Raw genomic sequence first — 18,997 nt, forward strand, 5'->3', positions numbered from 1 at the left:
ACCAGGAGAGAGAAATGGCAAAATCTGAACTACATTTTCCCTTTCAATTCAAGAGGGAGAAAGAACTCTCTTCAAACTTAAATCATTTTCATAGTTCCCTGTATAACTGGCGGCAAGAGTCCTTCAGACTCCAAACAGCACCTCTTTCTCGCTCACTCTTGCTGTCTGTTCCTTACCTCTCACAAGAGAGAGATGAGCCTCCATATCAACATCCTCCTCAACTCTTTCTCTCTCCCGTAGTCTCGCTCACCCAGGCATCCACACTGCAGAAGTAACAGGCCTATAATTGAACACTGAGTCCCGGGTGGCTGCTCTCTAGAGGCTGCCTGGGACTCACTGAAGTCTTACCTCAAATCCCAGGGCCGTGCAGCTCCCACCTCTCTTAAAAGCTTGATGACACGCTGGTGAAATTCTTCACTCTAAATGCAAATACGGTCAAGGGAGCTGTGTCCAGAGGAGGGTTAAGACTACTGAATCACAGGAGGAGAGACACAACACAATAAAACATTCTGAGATCACAAATATAGCTGTTATGTTATGGAAGCACTGTCACCGACAGAAGTGTTGCAGTAGGGGTGACTGAGGGCAAATTTAACAGGGTGCAACTGTAACACACAAAATTACTTTAATAACAAACAAGCTAGAGTGATGACACCAGTGTTGGGGAGTAGTAACTAAAAGTAGCGACGCTACTAACTTAACTACATTTTTTCATTAGTGTGACAATAGTTCAGCTATTTTCACAATAGCGTAGCTTTTTCAGTATAGAGCTACTTTTAACAGTGATTATCGGTATAGTGTCTCAAAACGCTACATTTGTCACATTGTATGGTGCATGCATTGATGGAACCAAGGCAGTAATCAAACATGCTTAGTTACGTTAACTGTTTTCTCTTATTCAACGCTGGTAAATCCGAATCATTTAAGTGAATCGGTTCTATCAGACAGTTCATGTAAATGAAGCGATTACAATAAATGATTCACTTATGTTTAGCGTTGGTAATTTCATTTTAGTGAGCGGGTTGGTTCAGACGGTTCATGCAAATGAAGTAATTCACATAAATGAATCACTGATTCACTTGAGCATCTGCTCAACCTCAACCCTTAAATGCATGGGAATTTCACCAAACACTATTGCAGTACATACTCAGGTCTTAAGAGACCCAGCACATATATGGATCTATAAAATGCCCATATAGTGTAACGTTTTGTAACATTTCCAAGACAATTAGAAAATAATATAATAGAATATATTCTGATTTATTTTTGTTTTATTTTTGGTATATCGAAGAGATGATGCAACAGATCTGGCCAAATCAAAGATGCACAACTTACTTAACTTCAATAGTACACCCAAATGACAATAGCGAAATCATACTGTTCATGTGTTGTACTTGATTGTAACAAGGTTAAAATGGGAAAAGAGGAGGCGGGAGCCGGCTGAACCATCAAAGTTATATTTTAATAGGAACTTAAACAAAAAGACACAAAAACATAAACGCACACATGACAGCTGCATGTGGCTCTCTCTCTCTCCCGAGCTTGCCGCATTCCGCTGCACTTATCCCTCTCCTCGGCTGATTAGCCCGATTGGGGGCCGGGCATGCGTAGTCATGGCCCGGCCCCGCCCTCCTCCTCGTCACATTGATATAGTTTACTTCCATGTTGTTTCTTCGTCAAATAGCGATGTTAAATGTGAATCAAGTCAATCGTTGAAACAACAGCGCCACCTTGAGTAATAAATAGCATGTATATTATGTATGTGTACATGCACATGGGATACTGATAATTCACCACTGTTGCACAGAAAATCAAAGTTTTCTTTGCAATTTTGCAATTTTGGCATTCATTTTTTTTATTTTTTGTGTGTTACACTATTTATAAGAGAAAGATTGAGGAAAACTAAAGAGGGTGTGGGCACAACTCCAAAAAATGGATGAGGTACAGGGGGTGGAATGAGGTCCCGGGTCACTAAAGACACGATGTATGCGTTTAAGTGTTAAACGCATAAAAAAAAAGAAAAAAATTTTAAGCAAAATATTTAGTTAATTGCTGCTGCTTATCACTAGTACTTTATATAGTGAAGGCAAAAACTATTCAACAAACATTGCTAAGTATTAAAGCAATGATTACTTTAAGGTGTGCTCTTATATGAGATGCAGTAGGTATTTTTTTGTGATATTATTTTTTCATGGTTTACAATTGCCCCTACCACTGTTGCAACGTAATGGGGACAATTGTAACACTTACATTTGTTAAATTAAATTCAGTATTATGATCTAGTCTTTCTCAATGTACAGTAAATATTTTAATGGTGTGGTTGCTTTTGGCACATACAGCATATGTGTTTTAGACCAAAAGATAGGAAAATTTGTACAGTTTTTTGCAATTGCCCCCGGGCTCCCCTATTGCCACTATAATTATTAAAGGAGATAGGAAGTATATAGATCATAAAAGTCCATTGTGTCTTTTGAATGGAATTAATTTGCTTTATTTGAGAAAGACACTGGAATATTTGCTGTCCTTTGAACTCCGCATAACCAACAATCATAAATCAGTCAGTAGCTCCAACAGCACTAAGAAAGCATGGCCCCACCAAGCTCATTTTGGATGCTTGCATTGTTTTTGCATAGCACTTTGACAGACTTATAAACAAGACAGAGAGGGTGCATCAATTCAAGCACATGGCAGTGTTGTTTTGGGGAATTAAAGGATTTAATGCTGTTCAGAGTAGTTGAGGCCATGTTGATCGGAACAATCCAATGACATGTGACTAATGTTGATCACTAGTAAACCAATCACCCTGCAGCACACGTACACACACCCTAAAATGTCGATCCAGCCTTTTTGCAATCCTATGACAAATTTGTGCCAAACCAAAATCTCATGCCAACCTGTGATCTTTTTTTAATCTTTTTTCATTTAACAAGTGCAACTCTTCATTGTGGCTCGTAAAGCCATGTCCTTCCATCAGTGTCTCTCCCCTGTTGCCCAACAGATTTATAGCTCTTCATGCAAAATCAATAGTTTACTCCCATTTTTTGGGCTTTTTGTGTGTGCTCTTGGAGTGTGTCTCAGGGCAGATGGAGGAAAGGCAGTGCTGCCCATTCTGACTGCACTCCTGAAGGAGTGTTATGCTGCTTAAAGGGGAAGTATTATACCTTATGTGTGTGTGTGTGTGTGTGTATATATATATATATATATATATATATATATATATATATATATATATATATATATACATAGTTTGGGGACTACTGCTAAAGTTTTATTATTATTTTTTACATTAGGGGTAGGGTTACTCTATAGTATTTATAATTATGTCCATAAATAAGGATGAAATAGCAAGTGGGGACCAAGCACTCCAACTTAGAACTGATCTGAAGTCAGTTTTAGTCTCAGTGAGGACAGACTGGAGTCTCCCCCAGCAGATCTTCTGCTGCATCTCGAGAACAAAATGAGCTTTACAGACATCAGCTGAGGATACCATATGCTTGTGAACTCTCTCCCACACCTTCCGTATAACACTCACACATGACAGCTAAATGTAATGAGATAACATTTCCATCATTAAACTTTGATTTTGAATGTATGTTTGGATGTATTTTTAGAATACCTCCAAATCCCCTATCCTCTATTCTGTGTTTGTTTGCAATGACATTGTTGCACCAGCCACTGACAATAATAAAGTCCAGGGCTTCAGTTGACACTGTACACGTGTTCTTTTTGGATTAAAAATACCTGGAACACTTCCACAACCATGGCAGAGACTGGAAACAACCGCTTGTATGTCTTTTTGTGTTTGACTCTGATTATGAAACATAATGATGCATTTTTATCCTTATGATAATGACAAAATATTATTTTGATTTCTCTCTTTTTGTCACAATGGAGCTCAGAGCTGTGAAGGTGCAGCCAAGTCACATTTGTGACATTTAGATCAATTTTTCAGTACTTCGACAATTAAATATTTGAAATCTGTCCCAAACTCTTTAGCACCAAATTTTCCTTACTTAAGGGACACCACATGCCAACACTGGCGAAAAATCCTTTCTTAATCAGTGTTTTTTGTCTTAATGTCCAGTAAAATTATCTAAACATCCTATAAACAAGAAAAACAGCTAGCCAAAATTGCTAATAAGACTTCTTTTCAGAGAATGTCTTATGTTTATGTTCCTTAAGCAAATAGTTTTGTTTTTTTAAGCATAAATAGGGCAAACTAAATTGAGACTTAAAACAAGTAAAAATAAATAAATAAATAAAAAACACTGAAAACAAGTCTTATCTTACACAGATGTGCTTCTCAAGTAAATTGATGTTGTTTTAAGAATATTTCGATATTTTTACTGAAACTCAAAAGTATTGATTACAAAAATATTTTTTGGAGTGAAAAGCAATCTAATATTTTACTTTTGCTTTTGTTTTATTCCTTAATGTAATATATAACATTATTTTTTTAATTATCTACTAGCAGTTGTAATGGTAACTAGCTAGGAATTGCATTCAGTTGGGTTTTACATCAAATGAATGGAACTCAATGCCAAGTTGTGAGATTAATCAGCTTGACGGACACCATTCCTTAGACATGTTATTGTTTTGAAAGATGAGGTGAGCATCTCCAAGCAGGTCATTTATTTCCTGGCCTGAATTTGGGGTGGTTCTTGTGCACTCTTACATATTAGTCAGACCACTGCCTCCAGATAAAACCCATTAGAACTCCATTATGAATGGCTCCCCAAAAGGATCCCCAATGGGGTGCCTCTTCATTCATTCACTCTTCAAAGGTTTAAAAAAATGAGCTGCACTCTTTCAACCCTGGCCGACAGGAAGGGAGCTATGTGGTCACATGGTTTGTGGATTAAGGATTGATTATGACTCTAGCCTACCGACATCTATTGTCAGTTGACAGGAATAGTTCACCTAACAATGAAAGTCATGCAGGTTTGGAATGATGTGAGGGTTAGTATCATGAGATAATTTTCATTTATGGGTGAACTATCCCTTTAAAGGCCAAGTTATACTTCAGTTGTCCATGTTGCTGAACGGAATGCGCACAGTATACGTGGTGCAAATTTCGTCATCAGCACAGTCTGCACGGACTGTCCACTTGCAGCCGAGATCTTCTCGACACGTGGACAGTCCTCCTCTGTCCGCATTATTGGCGCATGCGCCTGCTGTTGAATGTACTAAAATAGTGTCACAAAGCAGTCGTAGTGCACATGCATTCGTATTGGCTCACAGTCAAAAGAATATACTTTGAAAGGCTGAACGCTCGACAGTTTGCGAGACGACCCGGAATATGAAAAAATTAAGGATACCCAGGTCAGTCACCTTTTGCTTCAGTCTTACATGCTCATTCACACACTTTCATCTTAGGTCTTATTTGTCATTTCTGTCACATATTTCCATCATTTCAGTCACTTCTCATTCTCAAAAATTGAAAAGATGATTGATATCTGTCCAAAAACAGCAAAAAGACCATGTTAAAAACTTTCAAGAACAGAAAAGCATGCAATAATGTCAATGAGGGGGAAAGGAAACCCCTCTGTGAATGCAATAGACTTCTTTTTGGCTGGCTCTCAAGCTATCAGCCCACAGCGATTGAAGGTTGAGAGAATTCAGTGTCTGGGTTTGGACTTGAACTCGCAAGTACTTAATTTTCATGTCATGCTGTGCTATCGTTCCAGAGCTTCCTCTTTCAAGACACAGGATCCACCAGAGCTGGAAACCACCATTTCCATTTCACAAAAAGTTCACTAGGCCACCTTATTCTACAGGCACTGAGAGGAAGTCTCATTACATTAATGAGAAATCATTTTTAACTTCTGTTCAGCAGCAAGTTGTTTTGGCTTTCATCATGAATTGATTGACATTTGATCTGAAATGCAATGCTTTTGCATTGTCTACACACTTCAGTTTTCTTGTATAATAGCTCCATGGCTCTAACAGAAGTTTTACTCTTAAGTGCAAGTGCACAACTGCATTGGGGAGTACCTAACAATGCTACATTTCTTTTTTTATGTCACATTGTAAAACTTTACAGACAAACGAACTAAGGCAATAATCAAAAACTCTCTTAAACTGTCTGATTCATTTTTAGCTGACACTTATTAAGGCTTATTAAGCATAATAGGTGTACATTTGTGCATGTCAACACACAGATTTTTTATGCGCCACATACATGCTGCTCTGTTTGCAAAAATAAATACCATCTTATAGTTATGAATACAGATAACTTCAATGCCATTATTTATGTTGAATTAGTTGCGTAGTAGTGTACCTAACTACTCTTTTTAAAAGGGTAGCTTGACTGTAGTCAACTACATTGAATTATGAGTAGCTTGCACCTAGGGCAGCTGCAGTTTCAAAGTAAAGCTTTCCCCAACTATGAACTCAAACATGTTACAGCAAAATGAAATGAAAAAAATAACCCCTTTGTAGTGTGTTCCAGTATAATCTGATGAACTGGGCAACAATATACAGTAGGTTGGATGTGTATGACATTAGCTGGTGCTGACCTCCATTACTGAGAGGGCAGGTAGCGGTCTCATCCGTCCATCTATAAGTGACAGCCTCAGGGTGCACAACCCAAGCTAGCTCCACCACTGCCATTATAAAGATAGTTGGTTTAGGCAGCTCTGCCAAGTGATGGAGTACAGGGCACTTCTGTTAATCATGAAATGCCTTATTATCCCACTCCCTTTCTTTCTATCTTTTGCTCCATTATTTGTCTTTTACTAATGTTTTTTTTCTACTCTTACAGAGTAAAGAGGTGGGCCTCCAGTTACAGGAAGATATGATGAAAGTCCTCAACGAGCTGTACACGGTAAGATACAAACACACTAAAACATGTTACCCTGCTGAAGAAATAGAGTAAAATGGTGGTTTACTGGGTTTTGTTGGTTTAAGGAGTCTTGTTGGTATCCCAGTTTGACTAAGGATGGTCTGGCTGGTCTCTCAGTCTGGTCAAGCTGGTTTAAGCCTGGTCTCACAGCCTGGCCAAGCTGGTTTCATTCTGGTCTAACTGGTGTTCCCAGCCTGGCTAAAATATTTTAAGCTGGCTGTGACAGGTTCTTAGCTCTCTTGTAAAGGAGGAAGTGGGAGCCGTATAAACAATCCACTGTCTTTATTTCTACACACTTTTCAGTATTTTCATCACGGTTTGCTTTTCAGCACAATTCTGCTGAATCCACGCGTTGGCATCCTTCATGTGATGGAGCCATTGAAGTGGGCCGTGGTCCGAACAGAGGGTGGAAGCATGCCCTAACAGATAGTATCTGAGGGTGAGGACTGCCCACTTGATGGCCAAACACTCCTTCTCTATCATGCTGTACTTAGTGTCCCTCAGTGAGAGTTTGCGTCTAATGTACAGCATGGGGCATTCCTCCCCCTCCACCATCTGGGACAGTACCTCTCCTAACCCCCTGTCTGATGCATCCGTCTGCAAGATAAAAGGCAGAGAGAAGTCAGGAGAGTGCAATAACGGCCTGCCGCAAAGTCCATCTTTCACCTGCGTGAACGCCTGCTGACATGGCTCCGTCCACTGGACTGGATCTGGTGTACCCTTTTTAGTAAGATCAGTCAGCGGGCTGGTTATGGTCGAATAGTTAGGCACAAACTATGATAATAGCTAGCCAGCCCCAGGAACTGTCTCACCTCCTTTTTGGTCTTAGGTCTTAGGCAGGCTGCAATCTTGGGGCCACACCTGTCCATGGCCCATGTGGAAGCCCAGATACCGTACTTCCACCCGTCCAATTGCACACTTCTTAGGGTTTGCCGTGAGTCCCGACCATCTCAACAACTTCAGGACAACCCTCAGATGCTGCAGGTAAGTGTAAGTGGTGTGCGGTCTGAGGATTCTGTCCATGAGCCGTTGAAACATAGCCGGAGCTCTGAACAAACCAAAAGGAAGGGTGACAAATTGGTGTAAGCTAAACAGTGTGGAAAATGCAGTGTTTTCATGGGACATGGGAGTTTAGGGGATTTGCCAATATCTCTTTGTCAAATCCAGTGTCAAATAAAAGCAAGCCGTGCCTAACCAATCGAGCAGTTCATCACACCGTGGCATTGGGTATGCATCAAATTTAGACAACGCATTGACTTTTCTATAATCCACACAGAACCGGACCAAGCCGTCACTCTTCGGAACCAGCACCACCGGGCTGGCCCAGTCACTGTGGGATTCTTCTATTACCCCCATATCTAGCATGGTCTTTAATTCTTCCCGAACCACTTTTTTTTGTGTGTGTGTGTTTGGGTAATCGGTAAGGACGACTGCGTACCACTACCCCTTGGGTGGTTTCGATATGGTGCTCTATGAGATTCTGACGTGGAGATCATTAGTCATGGAGATCTGACGTGCTTCACCTCTATCTGTTCGTTAAACCTCATAATCGATTTCCCTGATTCACCGTGTGACCTCAAAGGGCCCTTGCCACTTGGCGAGTAATTTAGAGCTCGACTTTACCTCCTGGTGCAAATTCCCGTAGATTAGTACCCCTATTATAGAGCTGGCTTTGAGCTTGGAGCAAATTCTCCTGTGTTAATTGCCCCAGTGTGTGGAGTTTTGCTCTCAGGTCAAGAACGTATTGAATTTCATTTTTGCTGTTTGAAGGTCCCTCCTCCCAATTTTCCTGTAGGACATCAAGCACATTGCGTGGTTGACGCCCGTACAGTAATTCAAATGGGGAGAACCCCGTGGAGGCTTGCTGGACCTCTTGTATTGCAAATAATAGGGGCTCGAGCCACTTGTCCCAATTTCAAGCATCTTCATGCACAAATGTATGAATCATATTCTTTAATGTCTGATTAAATTGTTCGACCAAGCCATCCGTTTGTGGGTGGTAAACACTGGTCCGAATCAATTTAACTCCTAATAATTCGTACAGTTTGTGTAGTGTATGTGACAAAAATGTTGTGCCCTGATCAGTGAAGATTTCTTTCGGAATCCCCACTCGGGAGATGATTCTGAAGAGTGCCTCCGCAACACTACGTGCTGAGATGTTGCGCTGAGGTACTGCTTCTGGATATCGCATTGCGTAGTCCACCAGAACCAACACAAAGTGATGCCCATGTGCTGTCCTCTCTAATGGCCCGACGAGTTCCAGTACCACCAGATCGACTCCAGCCACCTTCGGCCGGTGTCACTGAGCTGTCGAGCGAATGCAAACGGGCGACAGAGCTTGCAGAGCATCAGCGAGTGGAAGTGTTGGAGTTGTTGCTCTGGGCTTCGGCCGACCGTTGCAGGATGGCTTTCTTCAGATCTGGACTGCTCTTTTATATCCCTCTCAGCTCTCACTGCAAACACAAACAGCTGTTAGAGGTTATTTCCCACAGGTGTCAATCCTTACCGTTCTTCCTCTCGCGGCCACGCCCCATCACCGCACTGGCCTAACTGGTGTTCCCAGCCTGGCCAAGCTGGTTTAATCTGGTGTATCTGGTCTCCCAATCTGCCCAAACTGTTTTAAGCTGGTCTTGCTGGTCTCCCAGCCTTGCCAGGCTGATTTAATCTGGTCTAGCTGGTATCCCAATCTGACCAAACTGTTTTAAGATGGTCTTGCTGGTCTCCCATCTTGGCCAAGCTGGTTTAAGCTGGTCTCCCATCCTGGCCAAACTGGTTTAAGCTGATCTAGCTGGACTCTCAACTTGGCCAAACTGTTTTAAGCTGATCTAGCTGGTCTAGCTGGTCTCCCAGCCTGGACAAACCTGGTATTAGCTGGTCTAGCTGGTCTCCTAGTCTAGCCAAGCTGGTTTAAGCTGGTCTAGCTTGTCTCCTATCTTGGCCAAGCTGGTTTAAGATAATTTACCTGCTCTCCTTGCCTGGCCAAGCTGGTTTAAGATAGTGTAGCTGGTCTCCCAGCATGGCCAAGCTGGTTTAAGATGATCTGTCTGGTCTGCCAGCCTTGCCAAGCTGGTGTGAAGCTAGCTGGTCCCCCAGCATAGTGCATTTTTTGTTCTCACAGCCTGGCCAGATCACAAGTGCCCAGACAGACAAGCCTAAACAGCTTGGCCAAACTGGGAGACCAGCTAACCAGCTTAATCTGTTGCGAGATGCTTTTTTCCCCAAGCATGGTTCTTCCACTATTCTCAGCACTGCCGGCAGTAAATCTGAGGCGATCATCTTTCTGCAGTGTCTGCAGCTTTACGACATTTCATTATCTTTTTGTGCCTCTTTCTATCGCAAACTTCAAAGGGAGAGCAGGTTCACAATGTTCTCTCTCTCCCTTTCTCTCACTCTCCTTTACATCACCCTGCTGCAGCTATGAAGCACTGAGAGTGTAGTCTCTGCCTCAGTCAAGTTATTTTTGTCTCTTGTAGTTGTAGTCCATTCAGTGTTTTTGAGGCATAGGGTTGGCTATAGTTATTCCTTTAAAGTTTTGTCAAAAACATTTTGTGAGAGTTTAGTCACTGCCTTCCCTCTGTGTGTGGTTGCATTACAGGGTGTGTCTTTGCTGTCTTGCCTCATATTTCTAGTCTGGAAAGAGTCTAGAGGAACCATTAAACTGCCTCTAAATGTTTATGTGCCTTGAAATCGATGTGTGTATTTGAACTTATCAGTCAATAATTCCCTAGACAAACATGAAGAAGCAGTAAATAATAGTAATTACATTCGTCAGCCAACAGTGAGTCTACCTGAGTCTCCTAACCTGTCCTAGCGATAAAAGCTATCTTTTCCAGTTTTTGTCCTATCAACCACAACAAGGGATGAGCGACATAACATTTCATATGGTTCCTTTTTATGCAGTGTTGTGCTGGTTAGCCCTGCTCACAGTGAAATCATATTGCTCCAAAATCCTGATCCTCATAACTTTACAGTAAATATAAAATATTGTCTGATTGGCTGTGATTATGTCATGTCGTGCAGCAATTTCACATCCAATGTGAACATACAAATCGCTAGCCGCTGGAAACTGGTTGCAATGTGCATGGTTGCAGTAGCGACTCTAGCTTGTATGGTGGCCTGGGCGAAACTCGCTTCAGCATATCCTCCCCCCCACAAAAAAAAAATACCACCCTGGGCGGCTGCCCATGTCGCTCATGTCTAAATTCGCCACTGCATGGTTAAGACACAGTGTAAAGCAGATCTACTGTGGAAAACAGAGGAGTACTGTACATGGACTTTCCAAATTGAATCACACTCTTGTGAATGCAATAAACAGCAACAGTTGTGGGTCAGTAGTGCAGACTGCAGTCCCACCCATTACTCGCTCTATATTTCTTCAGAATTTACTCACTGTAGTTCTAGAAGCTATCGTGACATTCTAGCCATGTTATAAAATAATGTTCTCCACTCCTCCTCAAACATCAAGCACAAAAATACTCAAAGTATTTGCTGTCTTAATTATTTACCATGGCTTTGCTGTCCTTGACACAGACAATGTGAGCAGGCTATATTCCTCACGATTCATAGGGTAATTTCAGTGTTTTCTGTACCAATATACAGCCATGGCAGTGTGCTGCTACTGAATTTGCAAACAATTAGAAATGTATGTTATATTAAGTTTCAAGTTTTCAGTCTTAATTGAATGTGATGAGTGAGAAAGGAAACATGTTTTTCGATTGCACATTTGTTTTAGTTTTTTTGTGAATTGGTAAAAAAAAAAAAAACTCTTGAACTCATGAGTTATCTGTTTTGAATCAGTCAAACAAATTATTCACTGAATCTGTCAATTATGATTTGGGGCTCTATTTTAAGAGCGCTAGCGTTAAGCGCAGAGCTATGCTTTAAGTCATAAGTGCAAAGTCAGTGGGTGTGGCCATGAAGTTTTGGTATTTTCTTGCAATCATGCGCTGTCTGGGCTCAAGTGGGTTTGGCAAAATCAACCACGCAACATGCAAATGGGCTGGATCAAGTGCAATTTAATTCTGAGGTTCTTCTCCGGTTATTCTACCGTCTGCATCCTATACACATATATACCAGCGATATAAATAAAGATAGCTCATTCATAAGAAGTTGGAAGTGTATATGGACTGTATGCAGTGAATTAGAAGAATTGAAATGTATGTTCTTTTGTGCTTTAACTGCATCCTTGATGATTTTTGGGCATATTTCTATGACAGTGACATGCTTCTTTTATACGCATGAAAAATTTGATTTTCCTCAGGATTTGGATGTACGTTAAATTTAATTACAGAGAATGTAAGTATTATTAATAATTTTCATCTACAGACACACAAATCATGGCTAGTATTGAACGTGATTGTATTGGCACTCACTTCACTTCTACCTGTAGATTTTGAGTTTGAAAAATTGTATTCACATTTATTGAAACACGAAAAAATTAAACCAAAAATATTTCTAAATTTAAATTACACTTCAAACGAAATGAAAATATAATCAAAATAACGAAGTAGTCAAAAAATCATACGAATTCAAAAACATTTTACTGTCTCCAACTTCTTCCACCGGCCCGATTTGCAGTGACTTAAAAATCACTCTACGATAACAGGTGGAAAAAATACCATTACAAATTAGATCATAAGTACAATTGTACATGTTTTAACACGTTAAAAGAATTAATGCAATTAATCATGTCCGCGGACTGTAGTAAGGAATATTCCTACAGTTCAAGCTTAAAGTACCACCTGTTTTCAGCAGGGGGCAGTGAGCGAAACTCCAGCTGGGTAGGCAATACACAGCTGTGCAGACAAAAGCTCACTCAGTCTTGCTTGACACTAGCGACAGCTCAAGATGAGGATGCATTCTTATTTTCAAACACAGCCGGAAGGACTGCAATTCCGAATGCAGGCATCTCAAGACATGTTTTTCTTAGTTTAAACTACATTTAACTTGGCACAATGCCCTAAAATCAGTATGTTTATGTACACAAGTGTCCGTCTGATGCATGTGTACATAGATGCGTCCTTAGAAAAGCCCTTATGATAAATTTATCTTGGATAAATTGACGAATTAAATTGTAAAATATATTACTGTGGACTATAGGCCAGTGATCGGCTTATGTTCAATAATATGGATATAAACAGTACTGTATATTGCTTTTTAAAGCCACATTTTTTATTGTCCTATCAATGATTTACTCATCTGCCACAACAGTGTAATTCATTTTAATTGTCTGGATTATTTTATTTATAAAATACTGTATATTATATTAATAATTATTTATAATTATTTAATCATTATATACTTAATTATTGTTATTTTGGGGCCTTTCTCTGCAAATATTTATATATGCAGTTAATTGTGATTAATATGAATAATTAATCAGCATATCATGTAATTAATTTTATATCAAAATTAAATCAAATGACAGCCCTATTATTATGTGATTAAATTGAATATATGTACTTTTTTAAAAATGCCCTTGTCAAGCCTCAGAACCGTTTAATGCTGTAAGAATTCGTGAAAATTAAAATGTGAATAAAAATAGTTACTGACACAACGGAAGATTTCATCTTAAACATCTATTTAAATTTTAACCTAAAACTTGTTGTTGATTTTTTTTTTTAAATCAATTGAAACATTCTGCATCAACCAGGATCACTGGGTTATATTGAACCTATTTTACAGTGTTTACGTTCAAGCACAAAACGTTTATATCAGTTAACCCCCGTTTCAACCCTAAATGGCAGTGTGATTACTGCTTTATAGACTTAGCATAGCAGTATCCGTACCACCGCAGTGACCCATGTTCCCTGGCAGTGCCGAAATTTGCACTGTTACATGGAAAATCCAGGGGTGATTCAGTAGATCATAATTCATGTTATTATCCTGCAGTAACGGGCAGTGCATTAGTGCTGCTTTCCGATACATGATGGAGTGTTGCATGTTGTTTCCACTCGGGCATGCCTTTATTTATTTAGCTGTATTTTTGATGAGGAAAAAAATAAAATTAGAAATATCCTTTGTGATTCTGCACATATTTCTATATTCTCGTTCTTGTGGGGGAAAGGAATAGTTTGGGGTTTTCAGGGTGGGTATTCTGGGCTTAAATGTGGTTAGAGGAGAGCTTGTGATACTGGCTTGCTTTGAATGGCGACTGGATTCCCCCTCTACATATGCACACATGGTCTCCTGGGAAATGAGTGTAACCCATTTGAAAAGTCCATAAAAAACAAGCAAATCCTTTAATTAAAGAGTTAAGGATGGTGAAAATAAACCTGGAACCATTTTTAGTGACATCTGTGCTTTATATGATGAAAGGGAGGAATGAATGGAAAAGCTGAGGATGACTAACTCAGCCTTTTGGATCCGAGAGGAATCCCTTTGGCCTGAAAATGGTCAATGGGGTGAGTTTCCTCTTCGCAGTCTCAAGCATTCTTCCTCATAAACTCATTAACTTTTGGGTTCACCAAAAAATGAAAATTCTGTCATCATTTACTCAAACCCTATTCCAGATCCTTATGACTTTCTTTCTTCCATGGAGAAATTTTGAAGAATGTGGACGCTGTGCTTTTTTCCATACAATGAAAGTGAATGGTGACTGAGGCTAGCATTCAGCCTTACATCTCCTTTTGTGTCAAATGGATTTGAAACAACATGATGGTGAGTGAATGATGACAGAATTGTCATTTTTGGGTGAACGATCCCTTTAAGACCGAAGAAGAGCATGACTGGCCTTGCACTTTACAAAAGCAAGAAAGAGGCAATTGCAGCCCGCCTCCTCTTATGTTTGCCAAATTCCCCTTGTACGTGTTTCCTATGACATTGCAAAGAGCTTACTTATAGAGATTGACACCCTCATGAAAGCAAATGTAAATGGAGGGAAATAGAGTGCATTGACTTTCTCTAAGACTAGCTTGGAGTGTTGGCTTGGTATCATTTCTCTGGTCTTGGCAGCAGTTTTGCCATACAATGAAAGTGAATGGGGATCAGGTACAGCCGTGGTCACCATTTACCTTTCAATGTATGGAAAAAAAGCAGCTTGAACATTCTGCTAAACACATTCTTTAGTGTTCAACAGAAGTAAGAAAGTCATAGGGGTTTGGAACAACATGAGGGTGAGTCAATAATGCTATCCTGTAAACATAGCAATTGTAGTTAGAACTGGGTAAACAATAATTCTTTTGCGATGCATTACGATCTACATTTGAACGATCTCGATATCGATTCTTAAACCCCAAGATCGATCTTTTACTCTGTGCACAACCCTCTACTACAGTAAGAGAAATTCTTGCGCATTTGCAACCAAATTTATTTGTGACTAAAACATAAAAATGTCTATGACAAGCCACTCACTGGTAAATGTTCAGATTTCACTCAGCAGTGATTGGGTAGTATAGTGAAGTATATAGCAGCAAAATCCTTTCACTACATGTTGAGAGTAAAAGTTTGGTTTGACTCGTTCAGTGTAATGTGTCCAAAGACTAGACCCACGCAATCCATTAGTAATTGAATAATGTCTCTTTTAATACCCTTTCTGTACTTTACAGTCAGTTGATGATCAAAAACAACAAAAGATAAACATTTAATTCTAATCATGCATAGCACGGATAAGGTAAAGCCATCCGAGACCTTTCTCGTTAATATATGCTCATTTACAGACACTCTGTACGGAAATGCTGGTTTTCTTAAAGAGACAGTAACAGTTTGTAGCACGTGTTCTGCAAATCAAAGTAAATACTTGTAAATAGTACAAATTAAACAATAAACATGTAACAAAATAGAATGTATGCAATATATTATTTTATTAATTGATAGAATACATGGATTTGTTTATTTTTAACAAGCTAAAATGTGACCAAAATGATGATAAACTAATAAAATATAGTTAATAAAATTTACATTTTTGTTATGTACCCAGTTAGAAGATTCCCTGTATAATTAACAGCACTGGCCGGGAGACAATTTCTTTCATATGTAAGCAAAACAAACATTCTAACTAGAGCTGTCAAAATTAACGCGCTAATTTTTCTTAATTGCGATTAACGCATTTACCATTAATAAAGCATAAACCAGCAAAAACACTGGTTGGACTGGGGCGGAACCCCTTGCGATGTGTCCATCCGGAGTCATTACACTGACGCACACACCACAACACATACACAACAGCGATGGGAAAGGACCTCTTAATTCAAGAGGTATTTGTATGTACAAAACAAGTCCAGATAGGACTTGTGACCGAAAGCAAGTACTTTGCAGCCTCTGTAAGGCACGATTTAATAACCACAGAAGCACGTCAAGTACAAACTTTCACCAGAACGCATAATGAGAATGTGGAGTTCAAAGCGGGGCTTGCCGCTGTCATTGATGCCCTGATGCATATCATGAAAGTGACTTCACAATTGCTGTAACAAAGCGGATAGCCACATTCTGCTGGCTTATTAGTATTGTGGAAGATTAGAGTTTAAGAGATTTAATGCCCATTGCAATGAATATGCAACCTAGGGGGGACCAGTTCTTTCAATTAGTCAAACTCCCACTTAGACTTTGGGAAACGTTTAATGAATTGGTGCTATTTTAATGCATTTCTATCTTTATACTGTGGAAGGCTTTGTTTGGGAAAAAAAACTGAATAAAGCATTATATTGTTACATATTGTTTTGCTCTCTTTCCTAAAAAGGACATAAATGCATTTTGACAAGAAATGAGTCGAAATACATTTTTACGGCAATCAACATTATGCCACAAATGCTGTCGATTGAACTCAACTTGTATTGAATCCGGAACATTTCTTTAAGATGTAGGCTAAACATGTTTTGGCAGGATGGTGATATGTTTTCCTCCTCTGCAATGTGAACTGATAGGGTAATCAAAAAGCATGTTATAGGTTCTGTTGGGCTAGATTCGTTAATTCTCTTCAGTAGAGAGGCAACACTGGAATTTGAGATGACCGTGATTGTTGTGTACTTCAAATTCAAATCACATCTTAATGCCCAAATAAAGGAATTTTAAGGGAACATATAAATGCCTTGAACACCATGCCATTTGTGTGTCATTCATTTGAACTCTGAGCATCACTGAGCTGCACCGCGGACGTCAACCAGAGCAGCTCCTGTCCTGAAGAGCACGTGAAGCAGTTCTTAAGCACTCTGACTCGTGCTAAACTTCCACGAATATATAAACGAACAAATATAAACTTTGATAGTGAACGCAATGTGCTCCGGCTTCACTTAAACGATCGTGTAATGGCAAATATAACTGGTAATAGCGGGTTCATAACTTCATACATCCGGTGTTAATGACATGCAGTGACTCAGAGGAGAAGACGTATGCTTACTCTAATTCTGTGGAGTGATGAAATGATGAAACGAAATCTCAAAGGTTTTGCTTCATGAGAAATAAGGGCTTGTGGGTTTAATTAAAGAGCATTAAAATAATGTGTGAAAGTGAAGAAATTAGTACAGAAATATCGTACTATTCAATAATATAATATAATATAATAAATATTTTTTATTAAAAAAAATGTTTTTCCAAAAACAACTATTTAAATGTAAAATTTACCAAAACTAAAGGCCAAAAAGAGAGACATATTTTAAGTATTTAGAAATATTTTTAGACTACATGCACTGTAATTAATATGACAGTTGGGGGCCTGGGTAGCTCAGTGGTAAAAGACGCTGGCTACCACCCGTTCGCTAGTTCGAATCCCAGGGTGTGCTGAGTGACTCCAGCCAGGTCTCCTAAGCAACTGGCCCAGTTGCTAGGGAGGGTAGAGTCACATGGGGTAACCTCCTCATGGTCGCTATAATGTGGTTTGTTCTCGGTGGGGCGCGTGGTGAGTTGAGCGTGGATGCCGCGGTGGATGGCGTGAAGCCTCTGCACATGCTATGTCTCCGTGGCAATGCACTCAACAAGCTATGTGATAAGATGTACGGGTTGGCGGTCTCAGATGCAGAGGCAACTGGGATTTGTCTTCCGCCACCCGGACTGAGGCGAATCACTACGCGACCACGAGGACTTTAAAAGCGCATTGGGAATGGGCATTCCAAATTGGGTGAAAAAGTCCAAAAAATAAATAAATATGACAGTTTATATGACAATTAATCATGAAAGCCCTAACAGAGACAATTAATCACCATAGCCGTAAAACAGACAATTAATCGCCATAATCGCAATTATTTGTTTGACAATTAATCGTCGGCCAAATTTCATAATCGTGACAGCCCTAATTTTAGTCATACTGCCTCCACAAACATATTGAGCTAAAGGTGAAAACTGTTTGTCTCTGCATGCCTGACTGGGAGTATAAATGATTTGTGCAAATTATTTTGGGGCGTAGCAATTTCTTAGAGCTCTTAGGAGTCGACTGTGTTATGAATAACTGTGTGCTGTAGAAGCTAAGATGTCACCAGTTCAAGTGTCTTCCTGTTCTTGCCTGAAATCTGTCTCTGCCAGCTGCCTTCATGACTGTGACCACCTGTAAAGCTTCTTGGTAAATTCAAACAAAACAACTCTAAACAGATGCCAAACCAGTGTGAGGCATGCTGAAAAACACTCATACCCGCTCTAATCACGCTCTCTGAATTAATGAAATTCTTGAAGCTTTTCATGGCTTAAATGAATAATTCACCCTAAAATTGTAATTATATCATCATTTATCTATTGTTCCAAACCCATATGACCTACTTTCTTCCATGGAACACAAATGGAAATGTTTGGCAGAATGTTAGCCTCGGTCACCATTCCATTTCATTGTACCATTGTACCAAGCAATGATAGTGACTTGAAATCAATGATTTGTGCATGATACATTGGCTCCATGTGTAAACTACAATTTCATCCATATTTAACCATCTCTCCACAGGTGATGAAGACCTACCACATGTACAACATGGACAGCATCAACGCAGAGAGCAAGCTAAAGGAGGCGGAGAAACAGGAAGAGAAGCAGATGAGCCGCAGCATCCGACATGAGGACAGATTGACCCCGCGCTCGCCCGACTCCCTCACACACATCAAGAACGAGGAGAAACACGTGCGCCGCAGCTCCGTCAAAAAGATCGAGAAGATGAAGGAGAAAGTAAGAACGAGGATAAGGGGGAAAGAAAGCAGCAAGAAGGCTGCTCTAGTTAATTTATGTTATAATATGGATAGCTC

General features: G+C 39.8%; 1 protein-coding gene across 3 annotated transcripts in view; it reads left to right on the plus strand.

The window, feature by feature from the left end:
• Nucleotides 1–18,997, plus strand: part of LOC127428277 (SLIT-ROBO Rho GTPase-activating protein 2-like) — a 184,231-nt gene that overhangs the window by 113,848 nt on the left and 51,386 nt on the right. For all 3 annotated transcript variants that reach the window (XM_051676516.1, XM_051676517.1, XM_051676518.1), the window contains exons 5-6: nt 6,764–6,826; nt 18,705–18,920. In XM_051676516.1, coding sequence (XP_051532476.1) covers nt 6,764–6,826; nt 18,705–18,920 — 279 coding nt within the window. The remainder of the gene's footprint in view (nt 1–6,763; nt 6,827–18,704; nt 18,921–18,997) is intronic.

The sequence above is a fragment of the Myxocyprinus asiaticus genome, chromosome 37 (genome assembly GCF_019703515.2).
Source record: "Myxocyprinus asiaticus isolate MX2 ecotype Aquarium Trade chromosome 37, UBuf_Myxa_2, whole genome shotgun sequence".
Taxonomy (NCBI): Eukaryota; Metazoa; Chordata; class Actinopteri; order Cypriniformes; family Catostomidae; genus Myxocyprinus; species Myxocyprinus asiaticus.